General features: G+C 50.1%; 1 protein-coding gene across 8 annotated transcripts in view; it reads right to left on the bottom strand.

The window, feature by feature from the left end:
• Positions 1 to 20,265, bottom strand: part of AKAP10 (A-kinase anchoring protein 10) — a 59,666-nt gene that overhangs the window by 20,001 nt on the left and 19,400 nt on the right. For 6 of the 8 annotated variants that reach the window (XR_007132023.1, XM_047759303.1, XM_047759299.1 and 3 more), the window contains 6 exons: positions 14,133 to 14,231; positions 10,138 to 10,222; positions 9,193 to 9,316; positions 7,962 to 8,098; positions 5,752 to 5,896; positions 3,913 to 4,086 (listed from right to left, as the gene is read on the bottom strand). Coding sequence is in view for 7 of the 8 variants with exons in the window: in XM_047759303.1 (XP_047615259.1) it covers positions 3,913 to 4,086; positions 5,752 to 5,896; positions 7,962 to 8,098; positions 9,193 to 9,316; positions 10,138 to 10,222; positions 14,133 to 14,231 (764 nt within the window). In the remaining variant the exon portion in view is untranslated. The remainder of the gene's footprint in view (positions 1 to 3,912; positions 4,087 to 5,751; positions 5,897 to 7,961; positions 8,099 to 9,192; positions 9,317 to 10,137; positions 10,223 to 14,132; positions 14,232 to 20,265) is intronic. The other 2 variants (XM_047759304.1, XM_047759302.1) reach the window with 2 other exon arrangements.

Genomic DNA, 20,265 nt, shown 5'->3' with positions numbered 1-20,265 from the left:
GGTATCTCTACACATTATCAATGAAGAATCAGAAAATGAAATTAAAAGAACAATTTTATTTACAACAGCACTGGAGTTGCTGTTGTGGCTCAGTGGTAACGAGCCCGACGGATACCCATTAGGATTCGGGTTGGATCCCTGGCCTCACTCAGTGGCTGGGCATCTGGCGTTGCCATGGGCTATGGTGTGGGTCGTGCACGCGGCTCGGATCCCTTGTTGCTGTGGCTGTAGCGTAGGCAGGCGGCTCTAGCTCTGATTCAACCCCAAGCACGGGAACTTCCACCTGCTGAGGGTATGGCTCTAAAAAGCAGAAGATAATAAAACTGAAATAGAATAGCACTGAAAATAATAAAACACTTAGTAATAAACCTACCCAAGGAGGTGCAAGACTTGACTACTTCAAACTACAAAACACTGCTGAAAGAAACTAAAAGACGGCCTAAATAAATGGAATGCTATTCCAAGTTCATGGCCTGTAACACTTAGTAACGTTAAGTTGGCAATCTACAAATGCAAAGTCATCCTGACCAAAATGGCAAAGCTGATGCTGAAAGTCACTTGGAACTGAAAGGGACCCGGAAGAGCCAAAGCAATCTTGCAAATGAAAAAAAACTCTAAGTCAGAGGACACACTTCTTGATTTCACAGCTTACACAGCCACAGTGTCAAAACGAGGTACAGGCACAGATAAGGAAGTGGAGCTGAGAATTCACAAATAAACCCATGGGTCTATGGTCAAATGATTTTCAATAGGGGCGCTAAGACCATTCACTGGGTTCCAGCTTTTCGGTAAACAGTTCCGCAGCAACTAGATACCCACATGCAAGAGAGTCAAGCTGGATCCTATTTCACATAATGCGTAAAACTAACACGAAATGGATCAAAGGCCCAAAACTCTCAGAAGAAAACACAAGCGGGCAAGGGGAGTGACGACCCAAGGGACGACGGAAAAGCTGCGGTGACGGCTGCCCCACACCATGAAGGAACTGATGTCACACAAGCACAGACTTGCCATCGGTGATGCTGACGGTAAGCGAACTTCACCTCAAAAGCAACAAACAGGAGTTCCTGTCGTGGCGCAGTGGTTGACGAATCCGACTAGGAACCATGAGGTGGCGGGCTCGGTCCCTGCCCTTGCTCAGTGGGTTAACGATCCGGCGTTGCCGTGAGCTGGGGTGTAGGTCGCAGACGCGGCTCGGATCCCGCGTTGCTGTGGCTCTGGCGTAGGCCGGCGGCTACAGCTCCGATTCGACCCCTAGCCTGGGAACCTCCATATGCCGCGGGAGCGGCCCAAGAAATAGCAAAAAGACAAAAAAAAAAAAAAGGCAACAAACACACCCACAGGGTATCTCCATACCCAATGAACACGCTGAATATGAGATTAAGAGAACAATTCCATTTATAACAGCATCAAAACGAACAGAACATTGAGAAATAATTTTAATCAACACAAAACAGAGAGTTCCCTTCACGGCTCAGTGGTTAACAAACCCAACTAGGATCCACGGGGATGTGGGTTTGATCCCTGGCCTTGCTCAGTGGATTAAGGATCCGGCATTGCCGGATGCTGTGGTGTAGGTCGCAGAGGAGGCTCGGATCCCACGTTGCTGTGGCTGTGGTGTAGGCCAGCAGCTGTAGCTCTGATTCAACTCCTAGCCAAGGAACCGCCATATGCCGTGGGTATGGCCCTAAAAAGCAAAAAAAAAAAAACAACAAACAAACAAACAAACAAAAAACATACTTAAAAACTACAAAATACTGTTGAAAGAAATTAAAGACCCGAATAAATGGAGACATTCCACGGTCAGGGATTAGAAGGTCTAGTCCTGCCACGACGGCAATCCCCACACTGCTCTCTAGCGGCCAGGTGCGCCCTCCCCGGCAGAACCCTGACCGGCTTCACAGAAAGTGACAAGCTGATCCTCATTTCACACGGAATTGCAAGGGACCTTAAAGAGGCACAACCGTCTGGAAAAAGAAGAACTAAGTTGGAGGACCCTCACTTTCTGATTTGAAAACTGATTACAAAGCAACAGGAATCAAGACTGAGTTAAGCAGGTATCATTTGACCCAGCAGTCCTACTCTGGGACATATACACAAGAAAGATGAAAACTCTTACAGACACCCATACAGGGGCAGGAGTCCCTAACAGCCAAAAGGTGGAAATGACCCAAATGTCCATAAGCCGATGGATAAACAAAATGTGGGTGGGTCTACATAATGGAATATTATTTGGCCATAAAAGGGAACAACATTCTAATACCTTGGATTCTAATACCTTGCTAAAAACACGGAGGAACCTTGAAAACGTACTTAAGTGAAAGCAGCTAGTCTCAAAGACCCCATGGATACATTTATACGAAGCGCCTGGAACACGCCAATCTATAGACATAAAAGTAGACTAGCAGTAACCTAGGGCTGGAAGAATGCGGGATGTGAAGAGTGAGAGACAGGGTTTCTTTCTTGGGTAAAAAAATGTTATAAAACTGATTGCAGTTAAGAGCCAACTCTATAAATAAATACACTAAAAACCTTTTGCTGTGTAGCAGAAACTGACAGAACATTGTAAATCAACTATGATAAAAAAATTAAAAATAAAAACCACCAAATTATACAGCATAAATGGATACATCGCATGGTTTGTGAACCGTATCTCAATAAGGCTGTACAAAAGAAAGAAAGAAACGAAAGGAAAGGAGATAGTCCGAGTTCCCGTTGTGGCTCAGCAGGTTGAGAACCCGACTAGTAACCATGAGGATTTGAGTTTGATCCCTGGCCTTGCTCAGTGGGTTAAGGATCTGGTGTTGCAACAATCACAGATGCAGCTCGGATCCAGTGTTGCCGTAGCTGTGGTATAGGCCTGAAGCTGCAACTCTAGTTTGACCCCCTAGCCCAGGAACTTCCGCATGATGCATGTATGGCAGTAAAAAGGGGGAAAATAAAAAAGAAAGAAAGAAAAAAAAGAAGAAAACGAAAGAAGGGAGACACAAGTTTCTGTCTGACACACTGGGAATATTCCCTTTCTTTTTCTTTCTTTCTTTCTTTTTTTTAAAGGCTGCACCCATGGCATATGGAAGTTCCCAGGCCAGGGACTGAGTCCAAGCAGCAGCTGCACCTGTGCCACCACTGTGATAACATCAGATCCTTTAACACACTGCCCCAGGCCAGGGGTCGAACCTGCACCTCTGCAGCAACCTGAGCAGCTGCTATTGGATTCTTAACCCTCTGTGCCAAAGCAAGAACTGTGGAGTGTTCTGCTTCTTGACCTGGATTTGGTTACATGGGTCCGACTATCAAAATTCTTTAAGCTCTATGTAGTCACATGGAGCTTTCCGCATGTATTATTATGCTTCAACAAAATGTAGAAATACAGGGCGTTCCTACTGTGGCTCAGTGGTAACAAACCCAACCAGTATCCATGAGGATGTGGGTTCAATCCCCGGCCTTGCTCAGTTAAGGATCCGGCGTTGCCGTGAGCTGTGGGGTAGGTCACAGATGTGGCTCAGATCTGGCATTGCGGTGGCTGTGGTATAGGCAGGTAGTGACAGCTCCAGTGACACCCCTAGCCTGGGAACTTCCATGTGCTACAGGTGCGGCCCTAAAAAGACCAAAAAAAAAAAAAAAAAAGATTTCCCAGATAATTATGCAAAGAACTTCTCAGAGGCTGTAAATACGTCGCATTAGTTGGTTACTAAAAGCAGCGGCTGCCGCGTCCAGCCACAGAGCAGCCTGAAGGAACAGCATGATACCTTATGATATGACACACTATGAATCCCCAGAAACACATGGTAAGCAGCTAAGTTTCTCTCTGTTTCTCCTACAACTTCAAACTGACAAGCGGGATCTGACACTAGCATCCCATCAAGAGGATGTATGCTGCTCCTCCCCCAGCCAAGGCAAATCAGTGGCTACCTGGGACGCCGAGGGGTCCGAAGCCCCTGGCAGCGGGTCATCAGGGGGGCCGCCGGAGCCCTGAGCTGCCAGAGAAGCACTCGCTCCCAGAAACTCATCTCCACGCACCGAATGGATGAGATCATTCAGATACTTGTAATAGAGGCTGCTGGACAGAAAGCCAGGCAGAAAGACCTGAAAGAGAGGAGACGCATCATCTTAAAGCGGAAATCAATACGCCGAGACGCCGCTTGAAAATAAAACTTTCCCCACAGTGCTACCGTTCACACGGGATCCTCCTTCCCGTTCCACTGCAAGCATTACCTCTTCGTACACAGCTCACCCTGTAACTAAACCCACGACGGGTGTACGACTTGCAGGTCCCCCGAAACACCTGCCGTGAAACTACTGAACTGACTTGACATCCAGACTTCTTACTGACCAGCGCAGAGTCCAGCGAGTAGATATAATTTGTAACTAGATTTTTTCTGGTCTGTTTAAATACTGAACTCCTTGCGTATATATTGATTTTGAACTGCTCTCTTTCAGGTGAGTGGCCAGGAGAGGCATCACTGAGTCGCATGCTATGAGCACGGGAGCGCTGACAAAGCTACTGCATCACTAACAAGAATACACTACGGCAGCTGTTTTGACCCTGGCGCTCCAGCACTGGCCTCTGCCTTTTCAAACTGCTGTTAAATCAATGTCTAACAGCACATGTTTTTATTTTATTTACAAATTAGTGACGCTGCTAAATCCCCACGTTTATTATCGGCATTTCCTCTTACCACCTTCCCTTCACACCATTTAGCATAATTCTAAATATTTATGTCTGTGTTTGACACGCGCCTTTCTTTAAACAGAGCTCCAGAAAGGCAGAAACCACGTTTGTTTGTTTACCGTCATAAAAACAATACCTAGCACAGAAATACTCAAAGTATTAGTGAATGAGGCATCCGTGTCTTCCCCCCATTTATCTACTTGATAGTATTCTTAAAAAATTAGTGTCAGTTCCTTAGATACACATAGTAAGGAATTCTTTCTGCTTTCCTCTGTATTTTAACTTTTCTTACCCAGAAAATTTAGTCTTTATATAATACAGATCTTGAACTTTTCCTTTAAGATCAGAAAATTTTAATCTTAATCATGAAAAAGTTATCGACCTGGGCAACAGCTGCCACTCTAAGCCTGTTTATCACCAGCCCGTCACTGAGTTGCTTTTTGCTGCTAAGTCTTCCGTATTTCTGGAATTCAGATTTTATGTGTGGAACGTAACAGGGCTTTCCTAATCCCTTTCCTCCTGGTTACACGTGACCTGTGTGAGCCAAACAACCTCAAGGGCTTATCCTGGGCTCGGCACAAATCCTGAAAACCCTGCTCTGGTCTGCGAGAGCCGTGAGCCACTGACAGGTTCCAGCGTTTCCTGACCGAGCACCTCTTCTGGTGCCCCAGCCTCCTGGAGGGTTCTGGTGAAACACCTGGCTCGTCCCTAAGCTAACTGCGCCCGACACTGCCTCTCGTCTCAAAGAAGCAGTAACGACGACAGCGCTCGAGCGTCAGCACTGCGGACACGCCCCCGAGCCGCCGCTACCTCACGACACACACTCCACTCCCCTGCGTCACAGTTGGCTTCACGGTAACTGCGACTTAGTATCTGTATCAGCCCATTTCACGGGTGGGGAAAGTTCCAGGGCTCACAGCTGCCTGGAAGGTTCAGGCCAACACGCACCACGTGCGACCCCCAGCCCCGCTCGGACTCCCTGCCCCAGGGCCTCGGCTTCCACTGCTCTCGGACACCTGGCTTTCCCGCATCCCATGTTCTGGGCTCGTTGCAGTTGACTGCTTCCGGGGTCCCGTTACCTTCTCCATGGTGGTCCAGGCCTGACGCAATGGAGTGGTGAAGCAGTTAGGCAGGGGCCCACCTTCCCTGCAGATGTTGGATTCGATTTCTAATCGGACCACATCATCGAATCCAAGAGGATGTGTGGCTTGGAGGGAGAAGTACCTGTGGCAGAAAGACAGCCAAAATAAACCAAAGTCCACAGCAATCACAGCACCTTAAAGTGGCACCCACACCAGAATGTTCTACGAGGCTACTGCAGACCCAGGGTGAGGGCGCAGAGCTACTGCTGTGGCCTCTATCCCCCGCCCCGAAGGCATCCGAGGCAACCTGGCACCTCCCGCTGTGCCTGCCATCACCCTTGGCTCCTGTGGAAGATTTTCAGGTCAGGCCACGACCGAGGCACAGAAATCACGTGCACACACTTCCTGGGCGCCTGTTCCCCATTTGGCACCTGGGCAAGACACGGACCCGCCCCCTGCAGAGAGAACCCGGCAGAACCGGCACCGGATACAGGAGCACACCCGCACAACGATGTGGCAGACAGAATCCAGGCGCGGGAACTGGAGGCCGCACAGCACTGCGGCCACGTGGGTGGGGCGCCAACACGCGGGCAGGATGACAGGACTCGCGAAGGAGCCGGCGTCAAGGGCAACGCGGAGATTTCTGACCTCACCGGGCACAATGCAACTAGTGTCCTGGTAAACTGAGGACAACGTGAAGACCAAAGAAGGCAGTAAAGGCAGAAAAACATACACACAAGCTGTGTCCTCACGTATCCGTGGCTTCCAACGCCTGTTCACGAGACAGACACAGAAAGGCTGACGAGGCAATGATGTGACAAGGAGCTGGTCAAGTCACGTGTGGTACCATAAACCCGGTACAATGACGGCCTGGGGATGTCAGCCAGTGACCGTCACTTAAAAACGGCTCCGGAGGGAAAACGGGGTCCCTGCTCTGCGTGGGACTCGGCGCCAGCCGGGACCCTGCTGGTGCCAGTCCTTTGCTCCGGCCTCGAAAAGGCTCTTTTGTCTTGTTATCACTTGTCTTCTTAGCAAAAGGGGAGTCTCCCATCGTGCACCAAGCAAGCGGGCAATTGCTCCGCCGTGATTTCAATTTTTGGCACCCCAAATTTCTCAACGTAAATGCCTGCCACGTTCTTGTCGATGTAACAGTATTTCTTACATCATATTTTCCCCACATTTTAGTTTTAGAGAAACTGAAACAAACAGCGGACAACGTTAAGAATCGCATCCCAGTCCAGGTTCCATCACTCATTTGCTCAGTGACTTTGAGACGGTCACCGCCCCCCGGGCCTTAGTTTTCTTATGGGCGAAATGAGGAAATCAGACCAGGCCCCTCACCTGGCTGCTCGTCAGGACCCCCCGGGGGCCTCTAGAAGCAGAGATCCCGGGCTCACACCCCAAAGCCCGGAGCCAGAAGCTCCTCGGGAGGAGGAGGGACGCCTGCTCCCGACAAGCCCGGGCGGCTATGCGGGCGGGAGCGTGGGCCGGCTCGACTGCGACCAGACGCCCCAGCTCTTCCAGCCCCTGGGCCCCGTGGAGCTTCCTCTAGCCTCAAGCTATCGTCTCAGCACTTGCTTGTGGACACCAACGACACACGGCTTTTTCTTTACAGACCAAGAAAAGTTAAGCGAAGAGGAAAAACAGACCACTTCCGATTCTGTTCACCGTAGGATGCTGCTGCCCTCTCATTTTCAGGGGAAACTCATGAGAAATGACACCGCGTTGCGTGGTGAACCCAGAGGCTGCGCAGACCTGCACCAGGAAGTGGGAGGTGCACTTGGTGGAGCCACACAGACCCCAGGCGGCGTCATCCGCCTCCGTCTTCTCCAGCAAGTTTCCGCGCCCCAAAGTCAGCTTCTTCAGCAACACTCCCCCAGGTCCCCGCGACTTCGTTCCTGTCGATGCCTCTGTGCTTCGCCGCCTTCCTGGGCCAGCAAGATCCACTCATTCTTCAGGATCCGATTCAGGTCTTTCTTCCAGGGGACGCCTGGTGAGCTCCGGCGTCACTGCCCTGCTTGCCAGGCAACCCTCCCGTCCCCATGGGCGCCCTTCACTCTAAGAGCCGCGCCCCTTGCACAAGAGTGCAGAGCGGCGCCTCTGAGGCTCCCTGTCGGCAGAGACGGAGTCTATTCCTCTTTACTTCCGAAGCACACACACCAAACACTCGGCACACATGCTCGCTGAATACATCCATCCAGACTCACTTGTCGTACAAAATCATGGCATCGTTCTGGGCCTCCTGCCCATCGTACTGGCCCTTCTTGGCCGCGAGCTGAGACTGGAAGTTATCTGCTGCCAGCCAGAACTGTAAGATATTCACCGCGTCCTCTTTCTCCATGTACTGGGAAGGAAGAATATAAAAGAGCAAAATAAGACGCTAAGCAGAGACCTCCTCACCGTGTCTAATCTCCACATAAGCCCCACCTATTAAGATACAGAACATAAAGAAAAAGACCCGTGGAACAAGCCCCCCGCCCTCCCCGACCAAACAGATCCACTTGTTCAGTTAATGCCTGGAAGCAACGTACATTTGAGATTGAAAAGTTTAAAAACATTCTTTTGGGGAGGGGAAAGCAAATAAAAACTAATAACAAAACAAGCACCACACAGCTGAATGCAAACTTTAGTGAACTGGAGTAAAAATTTAAGAGGGATTAGTGGTTCCCTGCTGGCAAACACACAGAGAGCAAACCACCCAGACCGAATCCCTCACATCTGGTCACTTCACCCGGTCCAGGTGGCCACATCAACCTGGACAAACGCGGCCTTAAACTCGTGGCAAAGAGGCGGGTGAGGAAACAAATCAACGGAGTGAGGGGTGTACTGTGTGAAGAGGCAGGACGCAAGTGTGAGTCTGAGTTACGGCTGCGCAAGGCTGGAAACACCCTCTTTTTAATAGTCACCTGTTTTGCAACAGGAGAATTTCACCTGCTGAAGCCTCACAAATACCGTTCCGCTACACCCTAGGCTCTGAGACAGTACCACGCGCACTGCTGGCTGCAGGTGCGTCACCGGGCAGTCCTATCGAGAGGCTGAAGGAACCCGATGATGCAGGCAAACATTTTCTGCCCTTCCTCCTGGCTTCTCAAGTCTGCTCTGCACACGTTTAGGCGCTAGAATAAATGATCCAATTCTGTGCTTTTAGAACAGCTCGGAATACCTAACATCTGCATCCTCTTCGAGGCAGAAGCCTTCCTGCGTTTTTTTTCTCGCGATTAGTCACCTCACACTGACTTTTCGTGTACCTTCGTCTCCCACGCTATGCAAGTCCTCTGGCCATCCGATACAGCCTAAACCACTAACAACAGGACTTAAACCCAACTGGTCTGTCTGGAAGCGACGGGTCCCTCTCACGCTATTGTCTGCAAGTGGGCCCCGGCATTCCCAGGTGAGGCCGGGATGCTCTGACAGAGGGGAAAGGAAATCGGACTTTACCTCAGAGAAATAAAAGAGGGCTGACTCACAGAAGAGAATGTCAGCCAGGTAAACAGTTCCACTGGTCAGCACTTCAATCTGGTATTTACAGAAATGGTGACTTCGTAGAAACTCACTAAAGTGCCTGCACGTGGACAAAAAGGTACAATTTGAGGGACGGACCGGGGAAAGAGCTCGACTGGGAGGGACGCACTCTTTCCATCCTGTGCCTGCTGCGTCCCGGAGGCCCAGGTCCGCACGGGCTCCCTTCCCGGGTGCGGGTCCTGCCGCCTCTCCCTGTGCGGAGCCCGTCCGCCTCTTCCTGGCTCTGGAGCCCTCCTGGTACTGAACACAGGCCACCTCGCGGTCCAGGAACCGAAGAACATGCCCTACGGCTCTTCTTAGGCTGTATTGTCCCTCAGAGCAGCTACTACATCGAACTGCGCACAGCACCCGTTTCGGCAATGTCCAATGAAGGAATGAATTCGTAGATTTTTTTGAGGGCATGCAGCAATCGTGAGCCTAAAAAAACGTTGGAGGCCGTTTCAGCAGACCTCTGTGGATTTAGTAGTACGGCATCCCCCGCAACAGCGCCAAGCACGCGCCACCAGGTTAGGCTGGCCGTCTCAGGACATGCGCTGCGGGAACAGGCACCCCACCTACTGGATCGCACTAGAGCCACGATCGCCCCCAAACGACTTGGGAATAAAAAACACGTTCTTTTAACTTAGGAACGACTAAGATCAAAAATGACAATTTGTTTTATGTCTAAGAGAAGTCATATAATTTGTATTTAAAGGAAACCACTATGCGAGATAGACTCAGAGCGTGCCTACGAGATACTATCAACATCCCAGGTACTTAAGTCCTTGAAGACACAGCTTGCTTTTAGCTGAGCCGCGTCTACTGCTAGGACTGAGCCTGAATCCCCACGAATGCACGACGGGAACGTGTGAAGGGACTTACTCCTGCTCCATTGCACTGAAGACTATGGACTGTGCCAAAACGAAGCAGTTGGGATCCACCTGCCCATCTTCTCCACAAATCTTCGCTGTAAAAGAAACGGTAAATAATGAATTTTTTTCTAAATCCAAACTGCACACATTTGCAAACCAAACTAGGAAATCACCATAAGGCATATAAATTATAAATTAGAAGGTCTTAGAGGCAATTACAAGACAGTACGGGTGCACGGCTGATGCTCAAGTAGGAATCAAGTCCTCCTAAGAATCTACACAAAAGCAGAAATCAAAAGAGTCAACAATAAAAATTAACTTCTGTCCATTAAAACCCCCCCAAAAAAATAAAAAGGCAAACTGGGGGGGGGGGGGACATATGTGACAGTTTCCTCTATACAAATGACAGAGTATTTTCACCCCTATGTCAAGAACGCTTACAAATTAACAGGAAAGCCTCGAAAGACAAAAGTGAGCAAGGACATGAAAAGACAACGGACTAAAGAACAAACATCAAACGGCTCCTAAGATACCTGTGCTCACTGGCACAGATAGAAGGAGGCACACCACCTTTTGTCTAATAATTGGCACAAAACTGCTTTAGCAATCCAGGTGCTTAAGCAAGGGCATGGGAAAACTGACACCCGCTAGTGGGCATATAAACTAGTGTATCTTTTTCTGGAGGGCAAGCTGGCAGTTCCCAGAATAAGCTTTAAGAAGGAACGTACCCTTTCAATCAGCAATTCTATCTCTAGGGCTGTAACCTACAGATTTATGGATTTGTGAAAAAAAAGTTATCTGAAAGAAAGTTTATCAAAATGTTATTTGGTAGAAAATTTAAAACACAAATTGGGCTAAAAGTGGGAACTGCCTCAAGAAAGGGTAACTCATCAATAAGCTGCTTCCTAGCCGGCTGTAAACAGGGTGGCTGGGTCTGCTTCAGGCTCGTGACCTGGGTGGCACCCCAGGGACCCTCCCGGCCGAGCCGTCGCTTCCCGGTGCGTTTACACTCGCTCCCCTGGCCGACACACAGCGCACCGCTCTCCCTGTCAGCACCTGGCCTCTTCGCTTCCTGCCTCCCCAGGAGAACAGAAGAAGCCACCAGAAAGCACACTCCGTCCCCTCCCACCGCATCTACGAGGCCCTGGCGTCAGGAGCTCACACTCGTCCGCGGCCCCACGGGGGCGACCCCTCTTTGGAGCACAAGCCCACCCTCTTCCGCCTCCTCTGGACCTCCTCCTCCAGCAAGGGGTGGCCGGCCTCGCCAGCATCAACTCTTCCTTTCCAGAAACTGCCTCACTCGCACCAGCTGTGAACCGTTTGTGTGTCGCACGGTATCCGTGCCTGTCTGCTGTCAACCACCTTCCGTGCTACGACACATCCCCTTAAACACAACACCCAAACCACCGTCCCTAGACTCACACCCCTTCCAGCTCACCTCTGAGCAAAATGCCTCAGAAGAGCTGTCTCCACTCCTCCCATTCGCCCCTAAGACGCCTCCGGTTGAGGTTTTGCCCTCGCGGTCCACTGCAGTGAACACGCCCACCCGGCCGCCAGCGCCACCCCGTTCCCGGTCCTGTCTCCAACCGCCAGCAAGACCTACCGTCTGTGACCGTCCCTCCTCCCAGACAAAGCTGCTCTCCTGACGCACAGCCGACACAGGGGGGCCTGCATCCCGGGCCGGCTCTCCAGGCCCCCCACTGGCTCTCCGTCCCCGGCCAGGCCTCCCCGGGACGCTCAGTCTCACGGCTCTGAACCCATCCACCTGCTGAGCGCTTCCGACACACCCCTCCAGCTGGCCGTCTCTCACAGGGGGCGACTGCGGCGTCCGACTGCCCGCTCGGCTCGCCCATCACGCCCACGCTCCCTCCCCTACGAGGGGCAACTCTGCACCCGCGAGTCGTCAGGTTTCGAAAAAAGGCAGTCATGCTTGATGCCCTTTGCCCACTCACACCACTCACTTCCGCATCATCGGCAAATTCTGCCAGCTGTACCCCTCAAGTATTTCAAAAGTTCTGCCACTTGGAGGACTGGAAGAAGACGGAGGCAACATCTACAGCAGAGCCAGGCACGTGGCGACACAGTAAAAGCTGACGTGGAGGCTTCTTCGAACTGTAACCTACTTGAAGGACGGCTATATTAAAACGGCACAACTGAAAGAGGAGACCAGTAATTAGGGGAGGACTCAAAAGAACGAGGCCCAAGGAGGAAAGCGACTGGTCTAAAGACACACAGGTAACGAGCATTTTTACACGCCACACACGGACGCTGGGGCGAACGCTCCTCAGATCCCTCGATCCCTGAATGTTACCCCCGGCTCCTTCCGGCTTCTCCCTTTACGGGAGAACAGCGCCACACCACTGATAAAGTTTAAGGACAGGAACATCAGCATTACAGCGACACTTCATTTTAAGATGTTTTGACTCAAAATTCTCTCCTTTTCTCATCTACCTGACAGTTTAGTTATCAACTGGTACAAATACCCAAAGGAATTCTGGCCAAACGATTCCTCCAACAGCCAAATTCTAATCTATTAGAACAGCTGACCGTTGTCCCATTAGGAACAGTCGGTTCAGGCAAGTCTAGAATGTGGTCACAACAAACCTCCCATGGAAACGGAGGAACTCCCAGGACAACATTCCCAACAGAACCGCTGAAAAACCCAAATTTCAAGCAGATGGGGACAAGCCACCAAGAGTCACAAGACCCGTGTGTCACAGGCATCCCTGTGGGAAAAGACAAGGAAAACAATGGAAGCCACACCCGATGGCCTGAAATGGCCAACAGGTGCGCACTGAGGCATGGTGGCCACTTTAAGAAGCACAGCTGAGCCTGGATGGGGGGCCCTACTGTCCCCAATAACAAGTTAAGACCGAAGGAGCCCCACGATGAGAAGAACCCACTACGGGTAGAACAACAGGCCCTATTTCACAATTCATAAATACTTCATTAAATTAAGCAATAAAAATTCAAAACTTAGTCCTAGGACTTGATGGGAATATACGAAGTATCTGCTCAATGAACAAAGGAACCACTTTTATCTGCGATGACAGGTGCACCAGAGGTCTTTCTGATACAACAAAGTAAAAGCTTTCACACCTTTTACTTTGACATGTTTATGTGACTCTAAACACATGTGTGTGTGACACAAACGGCTTTCTGAAACGGTGTCCGTTTGCCCTTACGCCTGTGAAGCACTTTGATTGTTCTTCTCCAGTCTTTCCTTGGGAGGACACTGGCCCCGAGCCGCAGGCTGGAAATCACTGCCAAGGAGCATGGCCGCCGTTCACACTCGGGGGTCGGGGGTCGGGGGTCGGGCTTCCAGTCCCCGACTCCGACTCCGCCACGCCTGAGCTGTTACCTTGGGCAAATCACTGACCTCCTCATTTATACGGCAATGACTCTATTTATGCTGCAAGACTCCTGAGAAAGCTGACTGAGTTTATCAGTGGGAAGTGCTCAGAATGCGGTCTGGGACACATAAAGACTCAGTACCTGTGCTACCACTCTTGCCGTCGTCATCATTCAAGTCAAAACCTAACAATGTGGGTCCAACAGATAAGAGGGGAACTTTTATTTATTTATTTTTTTTATTTTTTTGTCTTTTTGCCATTTCTGGGGCCGCTCCCGAGGCACACGGAGGTTCCCAGGCTAGGGGTCTGATCAGAGCTGTAGCCACCGGCCTACCCCACAGCCACTGCAACGCGGGATCCCAGCCGCCTCTGCGACCCACACCACTGCTCTCGGCAACGCCGGGTCCTCAACCCACTGAGCGAGGTCAGGGGTCCCACCCGCAACCTCAGGGTTCCTCGTCGGATTCGCTAACCACTGCGCCACGACGGGAACTCCGAGGGGACCTTTCAAAGGGCGCTACAATCCAGCATGATGAAGTGCCCTGAGAACAGACCAGGGAGGGTACGCTGCATCTCATGTTCCCGACAAGCTCTCGCACTCAGTGTCCGTGGACGGGCATGTCTGGGGGCGAGAGCGGCCAGCGCTGCTTACCTATGATGTCATTTCTCATGGCTTCTGTGATGGGTATTGGTTTAGCAGCATCCGGAGATATGTACTTGGTAAAGGTGTTCACTGCATCTTGTTCTATGCCTGCAAGGGAAGAAGGGGACAACTTCGAAACTCAGAAATCAACGTGCACCAGGAGTGCATCACACCCAGGGAGAGCAGGGGCTTGTGTGCCGTGCACCCAAGCGCACGCGCGTGCGCGCGCGCACACACACACACACACACACTGCATTATGAGTAAGTACATCCGCATAAACACACTTGGGACAGGCAAGGTTGCTTCTGCAGGACCTGGTTGTGGAAGAGAGGACTGGCCTGTGACCCCCCGCCCTGCTCCTCCCCCGAGCTCTCACACCCTAAAGACACTCCCTCGCCCACACCCTCCTCCCCAAAGCAGGAGTTCAAGGACTGTTTAGACGCCTGCATTTAAAGTGCTCTATCCAAGTGCACATTCCCGAATACATTCACTTGGCCTTCGGTGACCCTGGAAGGTTAAAACAAGGAACCTCAAACTTTCTAGTCACGGGACTTTGAAATCTTAACAATTATTGAGAAGCCGCAGCCGTGGCATATGGAAGTTTCTGGGCCAGGGACCGAACCCGCGCCACAGCAGAGAGTCAAGCTGCTGCAGGGACAATGCTGGATCCCTAACCCACTGAACACTGGAGAACTCGCAAACAGCTTTTGTTTATGTGAGTTTTATCTATAGGTATTAAGGTATTATGAATTAAAATGAGAGAAAAATCATTACTTCGGTCTAAATTAACACTATTAAATGTGTTAGAAGTTAACCATAAACATCATTTTTTTATGGAAAGTAACTGTCCTCTAAGCTGAAAAAAATTAGTGAGAATCCTTGCAACTCTATTTGTCCTGAGAGCAAACTGTCAGATTCTCACAGCTGCTCTGGCCTTCAACGTTGGGCCCTTTCTGTTCTGGGTGACATGCGTCGTGCTCTCGGGACTCGGGAAGAGACGCGGCGTGTACGCAGCCTTCGTCCCGGTTCCCAGCACAGAGGAGCCTCTCTGTTATTCAGTCACGCCCGCCCTCGCCATGGAACCACAAAGCCCCTACGCGAAGTCGTCCAGAGAGCTCCTGGGCTGGTGGGGCATCCGTGTGCGGCAGAAGCTCCCGTGCCGGGACCCTCCAGGACCCTGCCCTATGTGCCTCTTTACCTAGCTGTTCATTTCTAGTCTCTGTAAGAGCCTTTAAAATAAACCAATAGGAGCTCCCTTTGTGGCACAGGGAAACGAATCCGACGAGGAACCATGAGGTTTCGGGTTCCATCCCTGGCCTCACTCAGTGGGTTTAAGGATCCAGTGTTGCCCTGAGCTGTGGTGTAGGTCACAGACGCGGCTCGGATCCTGTGTTGCTGTGGCCGTGGTGGAGGCCGGTGGCCGTAGCCCTGATTGAACCCCTAGCCTGGGAACCTCCACAGGCCACAGGTGTGGCCCTAAAAAGCAAAGTAAATAAATAAATAAAATAACATAAAATAAAACAAACCAATAAACATAGGTGTTTCCCTCCCTGAGTATTCTGAACCATTACTGCAAATTATTCAAAGAGGAAGAGGTAGTGGGCAGCCCTGGTTTCTAGGTGACTGGCATCCGAGCTGGGGCTGCACCCTTAACCTGCAGGGTTTGTACCACCTCCGGGTGGGGTCAGAATGAATTCAGCTGCAGGATACCCAGGCCCTGTCCACAGAGAACCGGGGAACGGCTTGGCGTGGGAAACCCGCCCATGTGGTGTCAGAGTGTTGAGAATTTAGGAAATGGTTTCTTTTTTAATTTATTTTTTGTCTTTTCTGTCTTTTCTAGGGCTGTACCCACGGCGTACGGAGCTTCTCAGGCTAGAGGTCTAATTGGACCTACAGCTGCCGGCCACAGCCACAGCCACTTGGGATCCGAGCTGCACCTGCGACCTACCCCACAGGTCATGGCAATGCTGGATCTTTAACCCACTGAGCAAGGCCAGGGATCGAAACCGCAACCTCATGGTTCCTATTTGGATTCGTTAGCCACTGAGCCACGATGGGAACTCCTTAATAGTTTTTTTGAGATAATTGTGGATGTATTCTTCTTTGACATTACACCAAAATTTGAAAAATGTTATTTTCTTAAAGATTAATTAGAATGTAGAATCTGAAACCACATTGATGAACTTGCTGTATTCCGTGACATTACAACCTACAAGTCTACGGCCCGTGTTTAAACAGTCTTTTATTTGTAAATGATTTTCTAACACCATATTTTTCAAATATTTTAGAAAATATTGACTCACTGACTTATGAAGATTTGACAAATGCTGACACACTGCATCACATGGTGTAAAAAAAGAAAGCACACCAGTGTCATCACGGACTTCAGAACACCCTTTAAGCTGTCAGACCACGTGGGGGGAACGTTAAGTCTTTCAAACTCTACGTTCCACTTGAAAACTTACCTTTTACTACGGGGCAACAAATACTGTTAGCTGTTTTCCGTGAAATCATCTTAGCGGGCCAGAATTATACCAATATCAACCATAAATATAGATGTAAAAATGCCAACAAAATATTAGACAATCCAAGCCAGCAATATATAAAAAGGCTAATCCACCACCACCAGATGAAACTCACCCTGGGAATACAAGCTTATTCGCTATTAAAAAACGTCAACACAGTCCATCACATTAACAGGCAAAAGAGGAAAGCCACAGGCTTCTATTGAATGACACACAAAAACACCTGACGGACCTCAACACCAGGCGTGAGCCACGCAACAACTCCCAGTAAACTACGAAGACAAAGGACCTCCATGCCTCCGGCACAGGGCACTTACAAAACCCCACCGCTAACCTCACCCTTTATGGTGAAAGACTAAAGGCTTTCCCTCCAGGGTCAGGAACAAGACAACACTCTCAAGCCACCTGCAAAAAAGCTTCTAGAAGCAAGAAGCAAGTAAAAAGGTCACAGAATAGGTCAATATATAAAAGTCAATCATACTTCTGCATACCCACAGTGAAAAACTACAAACAGAAGTTTTTAGAAAAATACTATTCATAATAGCACCAAAAACAGGGAAATGACAAGACAGGTGAAGGATCTGCATGCTGAAAAACTATGCAGTGCAGGAAAGAAAGCAGAAACACACCCCACATCTGTGGGTTTTAAGACTCGGTACAGTTAGGTGTGAATTCTCCCCAGACAGACCTACAGGCTGAATGCAGTTCCAGTAAAAATTCCAACGGGGTTTCTTGTAGACATAGATAAGATTATTCTAAAATCTATGCTGGGGAAAAAAAACTAGAATAGAAAAAACAACTCTGAAAAAGAACAAACTTGAAAGACTCATGCAATCCAGTTTTAAGAGCCACTACAAAGCTACGTCATCAGGACAGCGTGGTGCTGGTGAAGGAGCAGATGCATCATACATCACGGACGAGGACAGAGTCCAGAAACAGACCAAGCACAAAGGCGATTCAATAGACTAGAGCGGTCTTTAGTAATGCTGGAACGACTGGGTATCCATGTGCAAAAGGAAAAAGGAAAAACGACCTAATCCTCAGTTCTTTATACAGTATGAATCAAAACAGATCGCACACACAAACACAGAGTATACAATCATACTACATGTATTTATGTATGTATGTATGTATTTATTTTAGGGCTGCACCCGGGGCATATGGAGGTTCCCGGCTAGGGGGTGAATCAGAGCAGTCGCTCTTGGCCTACACCACAGCCACATTAACGTGGGATCCAAGCCACGTCTGCAATCTACACCACAGCTCGTAACAACGTTGGATCCTTAACCCACTGAGCGATGCCAGGGATAGAACCTGCGTCCTCATGGATACTAGTCAGATCCATTTCCGCTGAGCCACGACAAGTGCTCCCCCTGCTGCTTTTAGAAGGAAACAGGGAGGGGATCTTCATGGCCTCCGCCTAGGCAAAGAGCTCTCACACACGACTCCAAACACACAATCCATCAAGGGAAGAGCGGACAAACGGCACTTAATCCAAAGACTCCTTTTGGCCTGGGAAAGACAGTTAAGAGAAACGACAAGTCGAGCTGTAAACTAGGAGAAACCATCCGCAAATCACAGAGCCGATAAAGGCCTTATATCAGAACATACGAAGAACCTCAAAATACACCAGCAGAACAATCCAATAAAATACGGGGAAAGTCTGAACTGAGCACAGATACGGAGACGGGGAACATGCGCGTGAAAAACGCTGAGCGTCTCAGTCACTAGGGAAAGGCAGAGTAAAACCACACGCGGTACTGTCGCACATCTGTTAGAACAAGTCTTAGAAACGCAAATAAACAAAACGCTGACCACACCAAGTGTCGCCAAGGAAAAGCAGCAACGAGAACTCTCACGTGCTGCTGGGGGGAGGCCAAGAGGCACAGCCGCCCTGCGGTCAGGCTGGCGCTTTCTTCAGAATTGGGAACACAGTTAAAACATAACCCGGCAAACCCACTGCCCGGTATTTGCCTGGGAGAAATAAAAACTTTCGTTCACACCAAAACCTGCACACAAGTGTTCAGAGCAAGTTTCTTCACCATCACAAGCTGGAAGGCATCTGAACGTTGACGGACGGCTTCCCCACAACGGACTGGGCTGCAGAAGACACGGCCGACCTTCAAAGCCGCCAGGCGGCGTCTAAGAGGCCAGTCGCGAGTCCGCGCGCCCCGTCGGCCCACTCACCCGGCAGCGCAGAAAGGGCCAGAGAGCGAGAGCGCCAACTGACCAGCGGCGGTGAAGAGCCGGGGCACAGGCTGACCACAAAGGTGACAGCACCACCCTTCACCCGGAAACTAAGGAAGCCTCGGCTGAGGCCGGGGCGAGGGCCGGCCAGCAGGGGAAGCCCTGACATCCGGCCACGCATCACCCTGACCCCAAAGCGGAAGAGACCAGCGCCCGCATCTCAACAGGAAGGCGCTGTCCCCTGCCAGCCAGCAGGAAGAAGGAAACTTCCCTCCGCCCAGCCAGCCAGACACAGCAGCACCCCGCCGAGGAGAGGCCTCCGTCCTCTGGGCCCAGCTTCCTCCCACGGTCTCTGGCGGCTGCAGCCCCTCCAACTCCCCTGCCCCTCCGTGTGCAAAAGCAAGCTCCCTTCCTCGGATTTGCCTACGGCCCATCACAATTCACAAACTGCACCGTCTCTAGCTCTCCCCAAATGAACTTGCTTTTGGTCACTGTATTATTAAATTTGACGGGTGACTTACAGGATTACGCGAGTGGTACAATTCAAGTATGTACATCACGAGTGTCACATTTACCGCTTGCACATTTTTTTTGCTTTTTGTCCTTTTAGGGCCATTTTCCACAGCACATGGAAGTTCCTAAGCTAGGGGTTGAATTTGAGGCCCGTCTGCAACCTACACCACAGATCACGGCAACACTGGATCCTTAACCCACTGAGTGAGGCCAGGGATTGAACCCCCATCCTCATGGATACCAGTCAGGTTCGTTACCACTGAGCCAAGACAGAACTCCCTGCATGTAAATTTTTAAAATAAGAAATGAAAAACCAATAGTCTTTTTTTTTTTTTTGTCATTTCTTGGGCCAATCCCGCGGCATATGGAGGTTCCCAGGCTAGGGGTCGAATCAGAGCTGTAGCCGCCAGCCTACACCAGGGCCACAGCAACAGGGGATCCGAGCTGCGTCTGCGACCTACACCACAGCTCACAGCAATGCCGGTTCCTTAACCCACTGAGCAGGGGCAGGGATTGAACCCGCAACCTTATGGTTCCTAGTCGGATTTGTTAACCACTGCGCCACGACGGGAACACATTTTGACCTTCCATTTCCAGAAACTGACCTTACTAGATGTGCAAAGAAACACCGCCTAATACCAGACTCCCCCAAAATGCTTTTGAAAATTATATCAGGAGTTTGTAGCAAAGTAAGGGATATAGTGAGAGGCCAAAACAAGTACCAGCAGTTCCCTCATCTGAACTCTCTGGGCCGACCACTATTTCAGAATTCAGAATTGAGGCGTCCACAGAGGTAGTGTACTGTATTTATAGACACCTCTTAATACCCCAGCAGCATGTGAAATTGCCCCATAATCAGATTCATAATTCTCCAATAAGCTCATATCCCTTTAGGTCCAAATTTTTCATTAAAAAA

Source organism: Phacochoerus africanus, chromosome 14 (assembly GCF_016906955.1).
Source record: "Phacochoerus africanus isolate WHEZ1 chromosome 14, ROS_Pafr_v1, whole genome shotgun sequence".
NCBI lineage: Eukaryota > Metazoa > Chordata > Mammalia > Artiodactyla > Suidae > Phacochoerus > Phacochoerus africanus.
This window is presented reverse-complemented; position numbering and strand designations above follow the sequence as displayed.